General features: G+C 43.0%; 2 protein-coding genes across 3 annotated transcripts; both read left to right on the top strand.

Moving 5' to 3' along the window:
• Positions 1 to 1478: 1478 nt before the first annotated feature.
• Positions 1479 to 6843, top strand: stoml2 (stomatin (EPB72)-like 2). The gene is made up of 10 exons (XM_069162120.1): positions 1479 to 1633; positions 2621 to 2773; positions 3035 to 3134; positions 3308 to 3366; positions 3487 to 3588; positions 3676 to 3810; positions 4078 to 4222; positions 4389 to 4468; positions 4559 to 4687; positions 5655 to 6843. The coding sequence occupies exons 1-10, from the start codon at positions 1592 to 1594 to the stop codon at positions 5766 to 5768; spliced, it is 1059 nt and encodes a 352-aa protein (XP_069018221.1). The 5' UTR covers positions 1479 to 1591; the 3' UTR covers positions 5769 to 6843.
• Positions 6844 to 8166: 1323 nt separating this feature from the next.
• pigo (phosphatidylinositol glycan anchor biosynthesis, class O) lies at positions 8167 to 18081 on the top strand. 2 transcript variants are annotated; one of them, XM_069162109.1, is made up of 11 exons: positions 8167 to 8229; positions 8613 to 9091; positions 10726 to 10869; positions 11073 to 11196; positions 11593 to 11752; positions 12751 to 12933; positions 13088 to 14684; positions 14782 to 14985; positions 15319 to 15503; positions 15723 to 15793; positions 16398 to 18081. In XM_069162109.1, the coding sequence occupies exons 2-11, from the start codon at positions 8614 to 8616 to the stop codon at positions 16525 to 16527; spliced, it is 3276 nt and encodes a 1091-aa protein (XP_069018210.1). In that variant the 5' UTR covers positions 8167 to 8229; position 8613; the 3' UTR covers positions 16528 to 18081. The 2 variants fall into 2 exon arrangements, with proteins under 2 accessions (XP_069018210.1, XP_069018200.1); XM_069162099.1 differs by having other exon boundaries at positions 15699 to 15793.
• The last annotated feature ends 267 nt before the right edge of the window (positions 18082 to 18348 follow it).

Below are 18348 nucleotides of genomic sequence, written 5' to 3'. Positions count from 1 at the left end.
CTGTTGTGCTTGGTTCCCATAGCCTACATAGCCACTTTGAGTAACTACTCTTTTTTTCCGACATCCTTTTCATTTGTGGAGAGGATTTAAACATACCTATCGTTGTATTTCTTTATGATCTTATATTGGGTATTTCTTGGTTTATTTATTCTCAGGGCAATTCATGGATTATTCAAATAATTTGCAGTGTATTTTCTTATTATTATTGTTATTTAAGTAGCTTGTCATGCCTTGTGCTGTGTGTTTTGATTCATCTAAATCATAGGTCCGCTGTTTACATTTCTACTTGGATGTTTTTGCAGAAACGTGAAGTCAGGTCAGCTTCATCAACCTTTATCACTGCAGCGCTTCAAAGAAAAGCATTTGACCCATTGGCCTTGTCTGTGAACGCGATCAAAACAATCACCAAACCTGACACCCTTTCAAAAGGTCTTTTGAACAGCTTTGAAATATCGAGCAAGGAACCCCGAATGACAGTAATCTTGAGCAAACAGCACCACCACGCGGATTCAGAGACATAAACTGAATCATTCAATGGAAAGAATGGAAAGAAGACATTTAATAAAGGTTTCACAACACAAAGAAATTGCGTCTGTGCGTTTGATGTCTTGACTTAAAACTATATATTTATCCCCGAACGAGATGTTTACTGGCAAAAAAGTACAAGAAAAACAGGCAAGAGGGGAATTAATGAACAAATATAGCCTATTTCCATTAGAAGCAGTAGTAGTTTTTGTTATTGCTGTTGGTGCATATCAAATATTCTACTATGAAAAATATTTTGTGTCTGATGAGATTTTTCCACACTTTTTCATCTTGTAAATATTTTCATAAGGACATTTACTCATTGAAATTAAAACTACAGAATCTATAAATATGCATTTCATTTCTAAAGCTTAACTTCTGGACACAAAATGTCATACTTTACAAAATGTCTCATACTTTACAGTAATGTCCATGTTTCCAGTTTCCCACTATACTTGTATGAATTAAATTGGAACAGGATTATCTTCAAAATTATTTGTGATGTCACAATTCATGCTCGTACACTAACCCCCAAAATCAAATTTTCAGTGGGCACAAAGAAACTTCATTTCATAAGATGAATGTGAAAACGTGCTTGTTTTAAATTCTGCACATAGGCTACATCTTTCTGCGTAGAGAAGATCAAACATAACAAGAGTTTTGAATTGAAGGAGACTTTAAAGTTAAAATGACACTTAAAAGTAAGGGGGGAAGTATGAGGAGCTTATTCAAGCAGACTCCATTCAAGAAAATTATATTTCATTTAATTTCTGCATTAAAGGGATATTAAAAGGTAATGTAATAAATCCATCTGTTAAATTTCGTGATGAAGTTTAAAGAAATGAGATCTGTAAGTAGAACTTGTCAGAGATATCGTTAGTTTGCTGCGGAACATTAGTCTCCCGGTTTGTTGTTGCCCGTGCTGGCGGAGCTTTTAAGCGTTTGCACCACTGATGTAACTTTCATTTCCTGATCGGCAAGGGTCACATGAGTGTAGAGTTTAGACACAGTCCGGTTTTGAAGCTTGAATTTATCCTCCTGCAAACGCTGAACAACAGTCGGGACGATGTTACGGTCGCTTTGTCGGGCCGGCGGCGCCATGTTGCAGGTAAATTGTTTATTACATCATCTCGTGCAAACCTGCCATTATCTTCCCTCCGTCCCCGTGAAGTGAAGTGAAGTGAAGTGAAGTGAAATGAAATGTTATTCAACGTGGATCCGAGTGGAAATAATCCACATGTCACTATTAACGCTGCCAGTCTGTGCTGAGTTAACATGAGTTCAGCCCTTGTTTTTTTTTTTTTTTTTGTCGACCACTGATTGACAGGCTGAATGTTTACTGTGGGTAGAAAAATGTAGTTTTACACGGATACGTACTTACTATAATAATATTCTGAAATAATAATACAAATTATTAAGCCATACCAAAAATTCAGAAAAATATATAATGTATAGAATCAGCATTAGGGGGAAATTGGCATAAATCAAATGAATTTGGATAAAATAAATGAATGGGGTTTCTTTTTTTTATTTATTTAGGTTAATTGTGAAGACTCCAGTTGTCGGATTGGTTTATTTTAATAAGACTTGCAGTGATAATCTGATTGACAGAAAATGCAATTTGTATTGTTGTCGAGTAGAAATGCGAAATATTTATTGTACATATATATATATATATATTATTTCATGTCGTTTTTTTATAGTTGATTATATTTATATATGGGTTTATGGTTGAAAAAAGAAGAACCCATGTCCTTTTAAAGATGGCAATCTGGGCCCTGAGCGCTTCACACTGTTTTCTGACTTTTTATGAACTAAACAATTAATGTATTAATCAAAAAAATGACAAAGAGTCGACCAATTTGAAAACATCATTCTTACAGCCTGTATTTTCTTTAATAATATATACGTGGCGTAATCCTTGCAGGTTTGAGTTTAAGAACTAATCATCACAGACGGATTTACAAATAAATGAAAGTCATTCAGTAAAATGATGTTCTTCAATCTGTAATCTCTAGATTCTGTTTATCCGTGGTGCGCTGATGCCTCCTGTTTATGATGGAATAAATGTCATTGGGATTGTATGTCTCGGCAGCAAACCCAGCGGACCGTGCCGAGGTTGTTGGTGACACCAGCCCAGCAGCGGTGGGCGTCCAGCCTGCCCATGAACACTGTGGTCCTGTTTGTGCCTCAGCAGGAAGCCTGGGTGGTGGAGCGGATGGGTCGCTTCCACCGGATCTTAGAGCCGGTACCGTCTCATCTTTAAAAAAAAAAAAAAAAAAAAATTCCCAAACAACCTAAAGCACAACAACCCGGAGGTGTTCATCCCAGTTCATCAAGCACACCTGCATAAAACTAAAGCAGTCTAATACAGCAATGTTCATCACACAGCCTACTTGGCGTCATTATTACTATAACTCAGACATTGTAGTGGAACTAGTCTCGTAAACATTTTAAAAACTATCCAGTGCTGTCACTCACCCGTGTTTCTACCTTTTACTCCCTCCAGGGTTTAAACTTCCTGATACCCATACTGGACAGAATTCGCTATGTGCAGAGTCTCAAAGAAATTGTAATTGATGTCCCAGAGCAGTCTTCAGTCTCTCTAGGTAAGAAATTGCATTGTATTTCTCTTCAATCACTCCGGAAAATAAAGGAAATTTTCCTTTGGAGAGTCATTTTCTAGATGAATAGTCATGTCAGTCTGAGTGACACAGTTTGATAAAAAAAATGTTTTGTAAGTCGTCTTTTCTTTTACTGTGCTTGTTTTTTTTTTTTACAGATAATGTGACATTACAGATTGACGGAGTGCTTTACTTAAGGATCACGGACCCTTTTAAGGTACGCTGGCAAAAAATTAGGACAGCTTTAAAAGGCGAGAGTGATTGTCCACTTTATTATTGTTATTTATATGTGCTTTGAAAAACATGATCTATAATAGTCTTTTTGGTACTATCCCAGGCCAGCTACGGTGTTGAGGATCCAGAATATGCAGTCACGCAGCTGGCACAGACCACCATGCGTTCAGAACTGGGCAAACTCACACTGGACAAAGTCTTCCGGGTAACGACAAACTTACTGCTCTATCGCACGTTTTCTTTTCTGTATTTATGAAATGAAATGGACTTATGCATGTGTTTTTAATCCAAGGAAAGGGAGTCTCTCAACTCCAACATCGTACACTCCATCAACCAAGCTTCAGACGACTGGGGAATCCGCTGCCTCCGTTACGAAATCAAAGACATACATGTTCCGCCTCGTGTCAAAGAATCCATGCAGATGCAGGTGAGACAAATGCGATGACTTTGTGAAGGAGTGAACAGTGATCACCGAAACAGAGGGAGATAAATATGTTCTGTAGTTCGGATTTAAGTGGCTCGCGGCTTCCTTTTGATGTAAACGGGAGCATTTTATTTTTGAGCAGACGGTGTTGTTTTGACTGTCATGACTAAAAACACTCACTTTACTTGTGAGACTCTGGGCAAGCAAGAGAAGTATTAATCACAGAAGAAAAAAAAACAATTCAACACACGTTTTATTCCCTCTGTGTAGGTGGAAGCTGAGCGTAAGAAGAGAGCCACAGTGCTGGAGTCTGAGGGGACGAGGGAGGCGGCCATTAACGTCGCTGAGGGGTGTAAACAAGCTCAGATCCTGGCCTCGCAGGGTCAAAAAGAAGAGCAGATCAATATAGCGGTTGGTAAGTTACATTTTGAGACTTAATTAAGTTTTATCTCTGCGTTTTTTTTTTTTATATCCAGGTTCAGTGTTTGCTTGGAGAGATCGGTCTTGCTTTTTCTGCCATATCTGTTGCACATCAGTCCACTTGATTAAATGTTATCGATGGTTGACTTCGTGCCCCGCAGGTGAGGCGAGCGCGGTCCTAGCCAAAGCCGAGGCCAAATCCAAGGCCATCCATCTGTTGTCAGAAGCCCTAGCTGCGCAAGTAAATGGGTTTTCCTTTTTTACGGCATACCTGTGATCGCATTCTGATTCATAAAAGAGATTTTGAATACCGTTTTTGTGCCTCGTACAGAATGGAAATGCAGCTGCTTCTCTTAGTGTGGCTGAGCAGTACGTGTCTGCTTTCGGCAAACTCGCCAAAGAGTCCAACACCATCCTTCTGCCCTCGAATACTGGTGACATCAGCGGAATGGTCTCTCAGGTGTGTGTGCATAGATCTTTGTGTGAAGCTCAGTCCCTCCAGGATTTTGCTGAAGTTGTTTGTGATTATTGCGATCAAAAATCTGTGATTTTGCAGCCGATTTTTCTCAAAAATGTCATTGCAATGTGTGGAGTTTAGGTGAGAGAAATGTAAAAGTGTAAAATTGAGGGAATTAGAAAAAAATTGCAAGTCAAGGACATTTTTCTTTTTTTAAGTGCTAACTGATGAAGGAATAAATATGTAATCACTTCTTTTGATAATAATTATGCTGCATATTACAAACATATTTTATTTCTAATCTTTGTTTTATTTATTTATTGAACTTAGAGAACGATGATGCTCAAAGCTACAAAACATAAAAGTTACGAAGCTTTCTAAAGCTGATAACCTGTGACTGTCAAAATAAGAGCTGTAGATGCTGTTTCCTTAATAACAATTCAACACTGACAGCACGCACAAAAACAAAGTGCACTCACTTACAACTTCAAGTGTGTATAAAACAAATTTAACATACAGTGATATGTAATCACTTCCTTTGATAATAAGCATTTAATTAGATCATTTTAATGTGAAGGCCACATTTCCCGCAAAGTCTGTCACTTCCAGTTTTACAGCTTGTTCCAATTTCCTGCAGTGCAGACTTTTGTTTTGGTGAAGAGAGGAGAGGAGGCAGAATGGAGTGATTTTTGTTAATAAAACAAGTTTTCTTTAGAAAGACCACTTTATGCCATAATATTTGCAGAGCTTCTGTTGAGGACATTTTTTGCGGAAACATTTTCTGGAATTTGGCAAAATCTTTTGTTCCTGCAAATATTGCAGAGATTGCTTGAGTTTGTGTTCATTATTGCGATTGCTTTTTCCTGGAGAAACTGTTATTTGTGCTCAGAGCAGGGTCGCTGGATCTTTATGTTAACAGACTCTAGATTAAGTATAAGACATTAATCATTTTTGCTTTCTTCCCCCTAAGGCTATGACCATTTACAGTACGCTGGCAAAGACGAGCATGAAAGCCTCCCTGGAAGGGGAGCAGGAGAAAAGCAAGGAGCGCTTGAACGAACCTCACGAGCAGAGAACTCAGTAGCAGGCTGAGAACCAGAAGAGGCAGTTTACGTTTAAAGTGAGCAGGTCTCTGAGGCATCGCTGTGTGAGCAGAGTTCACACACTGACAGGACAGCAGGGAAAAAAAACACCAACTTTATAAACTGATGTCCGCAGCCCTGTGGGAAAGTTACATCTTTTGTAAGAGGATTGTAATCATCTCTGACTGTTGTTGTTTATGCTGTTGTCTGATTTGGAAATTAACACCAGCCTCCAGCCAAATATACTCAAACCAGTTACTCTGGCAGGCTGACAAGTGTGTCGGCCGAATCATGGATGCAGAAAAAAAGCTCTGGATGTTGTTCAGAATGTGATTAAAGTCATTACTCATGAGTAGTTTCTTTTTTTTATTACCCTTTAGGTGAAACATATAATTGTGTTTTCTCCTTATTGCAACCTGTTTTGCCCAAACGAACCAGGTTCAGGTTATGTGAGATTGTTAATATTCTTGTAATCATAGTTGGCTCAGGTGAGCCATCTGATTGGCTAAAAAAATCAGTGACAGTTCTCCAGCCACCTTCAGCAGTGGGACCAGTGTCTTTGAGTTGCTGCATGTGATGTCTGGCTGGATGCTTCAGAATGGTGGAAAGTTCCCGAAAGTGTAGTTGATTCACAATCTGGCTCATGTCATGTTAAAAAGTTATCTCCCTGAAAAGGCTAATCTATTAACAATGTCCTCGTGGTAACTAGGTAGTAAACACATTAAGGTCTTGGCTCCACTGTTTCTGTTCCCTGCATATTTGTAATCACCTCTGACGTCTTATGTGGTGTATTTATGAAATGAAATGGATCTCCGCGAAGACGAATAGTGTGTCGTTTGGTAGGTTTCGCTGATGCTCAAAGATTTATGGAAAATAATGGCACATCTGAGCACGTGTCACTTGAGACTCAGGAAGTAAAGAGGCTTCAAAAGGTGTATGGTGTGGTGGATTGGGATGTTGTGGAGCACTTGTTTCAAAATAAATGATTTTAGGTGTCAATGAAAAGTTGGGTTCAGCAGTGACTCGGCATGTGTCAAATGACCTGAAGATAAATTAAAGGAAAGTTGGTGAACTTGGTTTGTGTGTCTGCAAATGTGTTTTGTTATAGCACATGGTAAAAAAAAAAATATATATATATATATATGTATATATATATATATATATCTCAGGTTATTCCATGCGGTTCAACATAAAGGTGCTAAATCACAGTATTCAACATTTGATTTCTATCATTTGAGATAATTCCAAAGTACAACAGATGTAGTTAGAAATCAAAACAGGATATAATAGAGATGAAACGGGCTTAACACAGGATTTGTTATGGTCTATTTTACAAAAAAAAAAAAAATGCAAAAGTCCACCAAATACTGGTAGAGTTTTTGGCTGAATGAAATTGTGACAGTGAGACATCTCGGCTAATCTGAAATCAAGAGTGTTTTATGACCACAATAGAGGATTCTATGTCCAAGTTCCTGATCTGGAAACGGGTCTGTTATGCATGAATTTTTCAAATGTATTAATGGTCTATTTCCCCAAAGATCAATGGGCTGGATGCATAATAAGAAATAAGAAAAAATTTCCCCTCAGGGATTAATAAAGTAACTACCTAACCTAAAAAAAAATAAAAAAATAAATTCCCCTCGGGGATTAATAAAGTAACTACCTAACCTAACCTAATATAATTTTCGGGTTTATAAAGGCTTCCAAGCTGATTTTTTTTTTCTTCTAATCACTTTTGGTTTATTGTTATTTCTTAAGTACCAGACATAAGACAAAGAGGAACAAACAAAAAGGGTCATAAATCAAAACCGCTGGTTAATTATATATTCATTTGTATGTAAATGTACCATATTTATTTACATTGTTTTTCTTCTATTCTAATAACATTTATGTCGTATAATACTATATTTTCTACGAGTTCTCGTATTGTATGGTCTTTAATGTGTTAAATACAAAATGAAACAAACAAAAAAAATCCCTCACTGCGTGCTTGTGCAATTGACTGTGGTGCCATTCACCTTGTTTTAGGGGCATTAACAGCTGAGGCACGTATTTTAAGTCTGCATTGTTTTAGTTTCACCAATCAAAAAAAAAAAAAAAACACAATTCATTTAAACAGAACTAAATAATTGTATCTTGAAATGAGGCTTTTATGGGAATTATGCAAAGACACAAATTAAGTTGGTTTCTTGCCCAGTTTATTGTTTCTCTTTTTGGGGATTTTTAGACCCAAATTTGAGTGCTGGTGTCAGCAGAAGCAGGCCACTAAACACGTGTATCGGTTTGACTGGAGATGGTGAGAGATGTACCTGGAAGTCTGAGTTCCGGACATAAAAGTCGAAATACTACGGTGTCACAAAGAAAAACGTCCTCCGTGAATTTCCGCCGGGTTTCCTCGCACGCTTGAGTTCCTATCTGAACACCGGCCATCGAAGCTCGTCGTACGGGAGAGTCCCGATGAAGGTGAGCGTGCTGCCGGATTCTCTGTTTACCTGAGACACCGGTACCCGTGTGTCGTTAACACACACACACACACACACACACACAGACACACACATTCACGTCCGCCCTCAGGCCGGGAGAGGACGGAAAACCCAACTGCGACAAGGTCAGTGAGAGAAGCGAGGCCACATAGCAGCAGCTAACCGCGTTAACTTAAAGTCTCCTCCTGGTGACGTCATTAATACCTGTCGTCTAAACCGGTGCCGCGCGCCGGCTGGGTTTATCGGTTCACGTGGAACTTGAAAAGTTTCTGTCCCCGTTACCGGCATGTCGTGATCGCAGGTGTCCACTTGCTTTTAAAAAACAACAACAACAACAACACTGCTTGTCGCCCGTGCGTGCAGGATGAAGGGGCTGCCGGTGCTCTCTCTGCTCCTCTGGGTGTGCGCCGTGTACTTCGTGGGCATCTACCTGTTCGTGGGCGGCTTCCTGCTCGTCCGGCTGGAGGTGAACAGGACCAGCGCCTGCGGAGACGTGCTGCAGCCCGGGGAGGAGCCGGCGGACTTCTGCCGCGCCCGGCCGCGCTTCCGCCGCGTCGTCCTGCTCATCGTCGACGCGCTGAAGATCGACTTCGCCCGTTTTGACGCCGGCAACGCGGCGCCGCGGCCCTACGAGAACAAGCTGCCCGTGCTGGAGGAGACGGTCTCCTCCAGGCCTTCACAAAGCCGCCTGTACGCCTTCCGCGCTGACCCGCCGACGACCACCATGCAGAGGATTAAGGGCTTCACCACGGGATCCTTACCCACCTTTGTGGATGTTGGTAATAACTTCGCATCCAGCGCCATCCTGGAAGACAACCTCATCCACCAGTTTGGGCAAGTGGGTGAGTTTTACGCAGACGGTGATTTGCACACATGGATCACATAATTTGTGGAGCTGAAGAGCTTCTCAAAGATCTTTTATGGACAGCTGAGATGAAACTTGTGGGATCTCGGAGGGCGTGTGTTATGTCAAGGTTCAGACGTCTGGCCACACCACAGCTATATTTCTATCAACACTGGAGGTCATGTGAGATGAAGGACAAGGAAGGTGTTCGAAAATGGCAGAACTACACATTGTTTACTGTAAACTGTGTTGTATTTTGGATGAACTGCCTGAGCACGGGTCGGTGTGCAAGGAAGGAAGAGAATCCATCGTGACTGTGGTTCGGTATATTGCTGATTTATCACAATAAATCAGATATATATCACAATATTCAATGAGGCAAACTTCAGTATTGGGATATAGGAGGCATGATGAATGAACTTAACTTCATTTAACTTTTCCACATTGCTGAAGTTACCTTCTGATTCACAGCCTTTGATTTGGCATTTAAGGGATGAGGTAAGGGGAACTTGACTTGCCGCTGTAGGCTGCTGAGTCTGTTTTATGCATCTCATAACACTATAAAACCAAATCAGAAACTGTTTTAAGTCATTTTTACCTTCTCTATGATAATCTTGTCCAGGGCGGGGGATTTATATCGAGACCTGAATTTATGTAATCTGGATGTGGAAAAAGCAATGAAATAGCCCCTTTTTTTTTTTTCTTTTTTTTTTTTTTCATTTTCACTAATAAAATATGGGTTTTAAAAACTTTGAAAGTGTCTAAAAGGCATTTACAGTATTACGAGGTGCAAAAACAGAGAAAAAGAAGCTCTGAACTATAAGTCAGGTTTCTCTTAACTGTTCCCTTAGTTGCCAAATCGGAAGCTGACCTCAGCGTCGTATCACTTCCAGAGGCTGAAACGTTTTGGATTACATCTGCAGCAGTAGTCACTGCAGGTCATCTTCACTTTTACAGAGTTATTGATCAGCCCGTGTTATCTCAATTCATATGTGGTGAAAAACACACAGACTCTAAAAGAGGTATCGGTCACCGCCGTGGGTTCCCCTAACAACAGGATACTGAGCAAAGTCAGTTTTAATGAGTAAAGTCCCGGACTCGCAGCCCACAAATTATCAACCCAGAAAGCCGTGTGCTCTTTTCCTGCCCACTTCCGAGTGAAAGTCTTTTTTGTGTTTTTTTTATTTTTTTGGTCATTTTACGAGACTATTACACTATAAGCCTCGTAGTTTGATAATACACATACACCTTATGAAGAAGAGGAGGACTTTATCTGCATTGAAGGTATATTTCTGTTTGCTTTTTAAAGTTCGTAAACAAAAATTGCACAGGACAGACATGGCGCAGATGGAAACTTAAATACTAAATTACTACTTAAATATACAAATAAATTACAGACAATGAAACATACCAGTAACCAAAATAACCAACGCTCCAACTCGTGCCGTTAAACCGCAGCAAGAAGAACGAGACGACGTCACTAAAAGAGCACTAACGGTACAACAATGTGGAAATGATGATGAGAATTGCCGTCCTCACTCAGATGAATTGAAACAAATCTAACAATTATACAAAATTAAAGAAATTAGAAAAACGATTTTGCTTTTGTAAAATGTGTGTGTCCTCTCGCAGGTAAACGGGTGGTGTTCATGGGCGATGACACCTGGGAGAGTCTTTTCCCAAAGAAGTTTCACCGCTCACTGCCCTTCCCGTCTTTCAACGTCAAGGATCTGCACACGGTGGATCACGGCATCCTGCAGCACCTCTACACAACTAGTATGCATTTACTTATTATGCGACAGCTTACATTTTAACATGCATTTACATGCCGGCTCCTCGCACGGCGGAGTGTTTTTTTGTTTTAATGAACTCTCGTCGGAGCCCAGTTGTGTGTCAAACACTGTCAGACAGCAGCACACAGTAGTTTAGGAATACTTTGGTCATGCTTCTATTGCGTCTCTCGCTGTTGGTTTTAACAGTGGTGGGGGACGACTGGGATGTCCTGGTGGCTCATTTCCTCGGGGTGGATCACTGCGGTCACAGGTTCGGCCCCGACCACCCGGCCATGGCTGACAAGCTCACGCAGATGGATGGAGTCATCAGGTCAGACAGGAGCGCAGCTGCTACACGCTCGTTTCACATCGTCACCCGTCGGTCAACCTGCAGCAGCTGCAGATATGTCACGTCACTGCTGCTATTGTAACATTTGGACCCAGACAGTGTCGGGAAAAGAAAGGAAATAGAACTCGCACTGGCACAAATTGTATAAAGATAACTCGAAAAGGAAATGAACGGATGCTTAAAATGTTGTCACGGTGTAATGTCACATTTTCCAACAAAAGACGGTGCTGGACAAAACAAGCAGATGAACATTGAAAAGCTGGTGCGAATGTTAAAACGTTGCTTTTACAAAAAAAAAAAAAAAAAAAAAACGTGGGTAAGATCCAGAATCACTGTATTCATTGACTCCCTCTGTCTTTATTTGCGCTTTGCCTGCAGGTCTGTGATCGACCGCCTGCAGAACGACACCCTCCTGGTCGTGATGGGAGATCACGGGATGACCGACACCGGAGATCATGGTGGAGAGAGTCAGAAAGAGACAGATGCTGCCATCTTCCTCTACAGTCCCTCCCCTATCTTTGTGGGACCCCCGTCACAGGTCGGTAGAGCGGCTACCTTTTTTAGGGACAGTTCGGACAAGACGTGATCAATGTCTGTCAGAAGTGTGAACTCCTATTTAACAGTAGGATCATGGTCACAGTATTAACAGTATAAAATGTACTCTGAAATACTGTCATAACCAAACCAAATCAAGTAGAGGTAAAAAAATAAAAATAAAAAAAAAAGTCTAGTTGGAGAAAGTAACATATTTACAATTTAGGGTTTATGTCGAGGTTTTTCAAGTTCCTAAAGGTCTTTATTGAGACTCCATTTGTAAATACGTAGTCAGATAGAAGCTATAGGAATAAGTGAAACTATGATAAATGCATTTCAGTAAGTAGGTAACTATTTTTTTTAAAAATCAATTGAAAGCAGAGTGTGAGATAATCACTGTTTTAAACTTTAAACTTTGACTCTCGGACCTTTTTTTTTTGGTAAGATATCAGAACATACTATTGGACATTAGCATATCACTTCAGTCCACACAAACTAAAAAGGAAGAACAAAATCGAAGATCCTATAACCAGGGGTGTAGCGCTATTAAAGCACCAGAGAACACCCGTGATGTTTCGGAGGTTGTGTGTCCACTGTAGGAACACATTTCTGTTCGTGCAGTTCTCTGAAACCATTAAACTGATGCTGGCACGAAGTCCCTGCCTTTTCTTTCATGGAGAAAAGTGGATCACGCTCCAGAAAAGTCAACTCCACTGCCGAGTTTCATAATTGCAATGTAATCACAGGTATTTAAAACACGGTGGGAAATCAGGAGTTATAAGAGAGCATTAGGGAACACAACGGCCTGAACACGAAAGCTGTATTTTGGCTACTTACCCAGCCCCGCCCCCTCTCAAGAAAACTTACCAGATGAACAAACACTTTTGGTTTATTCATTTGACGTGTCAATTGTTTATTACGAGGAGGAGCTTCTAAAAAAAAGTCAGAGCAGAACTTTAGATCGCAGAAACACGGAGCAGTAATGTAATATTTTGTTTACAGAGCGAACCACAAGTGGTGCCTCAGACTGACCTAGTTCCCACCCTGGCTCTGCTGCTGGGAGTTCCCATCCCGTACAGCAGCGTGGGGCAGGTTCTCCTGCCTTTATTCTCTCCACACGGCCAGACCGAAGGTGCAGTTGGAGGTCTCAGCCAGCTGGAGGCGCTGTGGATCAACGCAAAGCAGGTAGGCGGCTCAGTTAAGAACGGGTTAGCACAGTTTTGTTTTTTTTAAATGTTTCCTCACAGAAAAGATTTCATTCTTCACATATCCTGAAGCATGTTCGGTAAATGGTTCCCCCCCCCCCTCTGTGTATTCAATTTGACCTCGTTCTCTGAAGGTCAACCGTTTCCTGGAGACTTACTCTGGCATGGCCAAAGACATCCCACCAGACAGCCTCTCTCAGCTGAAGGCGGAATTTGCCCGCCTCTCCTCTGAGTACCTGAGCACCGTGAGAGAAGGTCGGTCACCCTCCCCCCGGCTGGCCTCTTCTCTGCAGGCTTACCTCACCTCTGTCAGAGCCACCTGCCGAGCCACCTGGGCCAGATTCAACCCACTTAAGATGGCAGCAGGTTTGGCCATCCTGGGGTTCGCTTGCCTGATGTGTTTCATCCTGTCGGAGCTGTCGGTGGTGCTGATCAGGGAGAACGGCGCAGGACTGAGGGCCCCGGTGGCTGCGGCGCTGACAGCGGGGGTCAGTGTGGCCGCTGCTCAGCTGCTCACGCAGGGCCACGTGGAGGCGGCTTGGTGCCTGGCGGCCGCCGCCTTCAGCTCTGAAGTCCTCTTCTTCTGGAGGGCTCGTCGATTCAACGCCCCCGCTGTGTCCAAAAACGGAACCAAGGCTCCGCAGAGTGCCAGCTGGCTGACCCCACGGCGCCTCCTCATCGCCCCTCTCCTGGTGCCGCTCCTCCGCTGCGCCTCCCTGCTCTCAGACAGCTACGTGATAGCCGAAGGCCGCGTTGTGACCTTCCTGGTGTTCTCTCTGGCCCTCTACATTCCCATCCACCTCAACTGGGATGGGCTGCTTCTGCCCCCGAGCCCCGACCCTCTGAAGTCGGCCGGGCTGCTGCCTTCCCCGGCCTTGTCCCCGTCGACCGTGAGGAAAGAAAGCAGCACCCTCCTCGCCTGCTTAGGACTCCTCGTCGGCAGCCTCTACCTCTCCCTCTCCTTCCACGGCTGTCGAGAAGAGCAGGGCTCCTGCCAGCCGTCTCCATTCCTCTCCCCTCTCTCCCGGCTGCAGGACAGCCAGCTGAAGAACCTGCACTACGTCCTCTCCGTCTTCTCTCTGGCCTTGTGGACGTATCTGCTGAGACGCTGCCTCTGCCACTACGGTAATCTCAACTCCTCCGGTGGGACCGTGTTCACGGCCCGCTGGATCCTGCCGCTGCTGTCCGTGTGCCTGGGGCTCCACTGGGCCGTCAGCGCCACTCCGGAGGACAGCTTCAGGAATCTGGCCGAGCTGATCCGCCTGGCGCAGCTGTCCCTCCCCAGGGCCGCCTTCTGCCTCCTGGGACTGGGGCTGTCCCTGATCTGGCTCGACCCGCTCACCGTGTTTGTCAAGACCAGGGCCGCGGCTTCGGCCAGAAGCTCGTCCCTCCCGCCGCCCCGCTACCGAGCGAGCACCGGCATCAGCCCCCAGGCGGAGCTGCACCACCTCATCCCGCAGATCTACCAGCGCATGCGTCGCTCCTTAGACGAAGGAGAGCTGAGCGGGGGCAGCGAGGCCGACAACAGACCCGCCGTGGAGGCCTACGGACTGGGAACGGTCTACTCTGCCCCCGTCCTGTTGTTCTGCGGCCTGCTGGGACTCGGCCTGCTGCTGCTGCACCCCGAGGGCATGGCTCTGTCTTTCCTCCTGCTGCTGCTGGAAATGGGTGCCCTGCTGCACATTCACGCCTCCTCGACAACCCTCAACGGCCTTCACGGAGCATATTCCGGTACGCCGTTCAGAATCGCACATCCTCCCCGTTTGACTTTTGTGTTTTTGTTTCAATCTGCTCAGCCCCTCCCCTCTCATTGTTTCCCCCCCACCAGGTGGGTTTAACGTGCCCTGGACTCCGGTGGTGCTGTGGTCCCTGGCCGCCACCCAGTTCTTCCACGCCACGGGTCACCTGCCAACCTTCCCCTCCATTCAGTGGGGTGCCGCCTTTGTGGGATTCCCCGACGGACATACGGGCACCATACTGCCTGCCTCACTGGTCACCCTCAACACTTTTGCCTCACACATCCTGTTTGCAGGTAGTTTTTCTCATCATAATCATCCTTTTAAAATTAGGCTGTTGCTTCTGCATAAAGGATTCAGCTGGGACAAAATGCACAGTACAATATAAGCAAAGAAATCAAATATACACCGAAGAATAGAAAAACATATTTAAACCAAGTTAAAAGGAATAAATATGGAGAAAAGCATGATATCCCAAAAGCAGACGGAAGAATTTTTACACAATTTTCAGTTTTCTACAATATGATCAACTGAAATCTAGAAAAAGAAATGGAGAATTGTGCTCGAAATGAATTGAGAACGGATTTCCTGCCGATTCCTAATCGCGTCCCCTCTGTGTCCGTCTCCAGCGGGGTGTCCACTGCTGCTGTTCTGGCCCCTGGTGTGCGAGGTACGCAGCAGCAGAGGAGGCCGGGCCTGCGGGGACGAAGGAGAGGACGCCGTGATGGAGATGAGGCTGCGAGAAAACCCTCAGCAGTTCAGCTCTGCTCTCCTACAACTGGCGACACGCTACCTCTTTATTCACGGAGCACAGGTCGGTCCGCAAATACCTCAGCGGCTCAATTATTGGTATACCGTCGTAATCTGAAAAGTCCAGTTCAGCTCGGGAACTGATGGATTAATTCCTTTCTCGGCGCCGTGTTCGGTTTCTGTTGTATATTTCTTTTCCCCGCTCTAATCCCGTGTTTGTTTGTTTGTGTGTGTGTATATCGGTGTCACGCCGCGGCAGTCAGACTCTCTGCTCCCTTCGCAGGTCTTCGCCTCGGTCTGTGCCGCTGCTATCCTCAGGAGACACCTAATGGTGTGGAAGGTTTTCGCACCCAAGTAAGTGCCTGAATGGATTTTCCAGCTCGCACAGACTCACTGACACTAAAGGCTTTTGAGGATGCGGACACTGTATAACTGGCAACCACTAAATGTCTCTGGGCTGTTCGGTGGGTGCAGCGTTGTTGTTTTTTTTGACACTTAAATAAAAACGATATAATAAAAAAAAATATGTTTATTTTATACTTTTTTTTTTAATGACCATTGTTGTGCTGATAATTCCTAGTTGAGGGAAATATTAGTCCATTTTTGATCTAAATTTGAATTCTGCTAATATAGTATGTAATATAAAGTGTCCTGCTAATATAGTGTCCTGTTCTTTTCTTTTTTTTTTGAAACGGGACACTTGGAAACATTGAATTCTTGTTGTCTTTTATAAATATATAAAAAAACATGATAATCTTGAATAGATCTTGATTAAATAAACAAAATTTGCTCGGTAATTGTTATGTAGTTGTATTACTCGGATGCTATTGGCACCAGGTTTATTGGAGATGACATTGATTATTATTATTTTTATTTTTTTTATTGCAATGAAAAAAAATGACCGCTCGTTTGGGATTGTTTGAACTCTGAGAGCATCTCCTCCGTCTTGTCCTCCCAGGTTGATGTTCGAGGCCTCAGGGTTCCTGGTGAGCAGCGCGTTCCTGCTGATCGGGGTCACGTTAGTGCTCAGAGTAGACGTGGCGGTGGGCCGCTGGTTTAAGAGACTCATTCCAGATCCATGCAGGTAGCGACGGCGCTGCTGCTGCTGCTGCTGCTTTTCCACTGAAGCCCACCAGAGCTCGCTGTGCAGCAAAGAAAACGGACACGGTGGTCACTGTAAAGAACAGACACATCGGTGACAAGGATCCACTCTGTAACTCTCGAGGGCTTAATGTTGTGCATCACTGACAAAGACAGACTTTAGGAAATCAAATCTTGGACCAATCGACCGTCGGGACTTTTTACATACCGTGTTTTTTTGATGAAACCGCCTCACGAAGACGGTGACTTCAAAGGCCGTCAAGGTCCAGAGCTGCACGTGGTCAGAGAGAGAACAGCCGTATTGAATGTTTCTTTCTCCGAAACTCGTGTTTTCTAACTTTCAAATGAAATCGTTCAGGCCAGTCTGATCCACCACTGGTTCATATTGCAGGAGTCAAAAAAAAAAAGCTTCACTCAAAACGTACAGTTTACACACTCTGCTCACCTGCCAGCTGGTTAAAAACCTCAGCATTTGAATAAATTTGGACGTTCATAATTGTGGCTGCCGGCACATTTGTGCGTAACGGTGTACCGCAGTGGCTGAAATGACAGTCTAATGTGATGGAAAGAAATGCCTGTCTGGGGAAACGACATTTAGATTTACACTTGCCACATTAATAAGCGGGTGGAGGTTCAGTGTCTTAACTGCAGAGTTCAAATCTGCGGCTTTGTGTCCACTAAAGCTGATCTGTCACCAAAATTCCGGAGCTGCTTCACCATCAATTTGCAAGCAGAACTTCTCCATTTGGTGAAATCCATCCAAGTGCATTACAGCATGTCTGTCATGTGTCTGCTGGAGGAAGTTTTATTTTTTTGTACGTTTTTTTTGTATGATTGAATGTGTTGAAATAACCAGCACGTCTGGTTACTGCCAATTCATATTACTGTTCATGTTTTTACACCGTTTCGGGTTCTTAATTAATTTGTTGTAGGGTTTTGATTCCTAACTAATGCATGTTTATGATTGAGATTGGTTTTTTTTTAAATTTAAATCACTTTTCTAATCTCAAATCAAACTTTGGTTTTTAATTAGACCTCATAAACATGTTCTTTCCCCCAGAATAGGTGCCTAGCTTTAACAAATGCCTTTTTTTTTTTTCTTTTTTTTTACATTTAATTTCTTTGGTACGATATCATTAAGTTGACTGGATCATTAAATCCTCCAGAAAACTCTGTCAGACAGTTTATTTGTGCTGGAAGTCTGAGTCAGTGTCCGGTATACGATCTGTCACTGCACTGCAGCTGTAGTCAGCAGCTCAAGCTCATTAGCTAATGCATGATATGGAAGGGATGTTGAACTCAGGTTGAATTAGCTACAATGCAGCAGCACTGAACTCCTCATGCTGCTGTAGTGACATCAGCCTGAAGCGATGGTTCGGCTTGATGACAAGGCACATTTCTTTGTTTTAAAAAATAAATTAAAAAAAGTTTAATATATAAAATAACTGGTTAATGAAAATGATTTTGCATTCTGTGAAAACTGTAATTAAAAACAACTTTTCTACTTAATGTCTTGGCCGGAGAGAAAAATCCCTCTAATTATTTATGATGCTGCATCCGTGTTTCACCTTTTAAGATTATTTACTGTTGCAGTGAAAACTATTCATATGGGACTCAAAAGGGGATGTTTAATGTTTTCTTTATTGACCCAAGGCTTTGATGGAGGAGATGGGTGCTGCTATAGGTTTTTATTGCCTGTCAGTTCAGGTGCTTCATTTATTATTCACCAGGGCTCTCTGCATTTCCAGTTCCCATAAGTGTTACAGTTCTTGAAAGTCTCACTTGGATACTTTTTTTTTTTTTTCCTA

This window comes from Embiotoca jacksoni, unplaced genomic scaffold, assembly GCF_022577435.1.
Source record: "Embiotoca jacksoni isolate LCO1_2020_lvr unplaced genomic scaffold, fEmbJac1.0.p SCAF_10, whole genome shotgun sequence".
NCBI classification, from domain to species: Eukaryota; Metazoa; Chordata; class Actinopteri; family Embiotocidae; genus Embiotoca; species Embiotoca jacksoni.
Note: the sequence above shows the minus strand (reverse complement) of the source record. Positions and strands in the feature narration are given on the sequence as shown.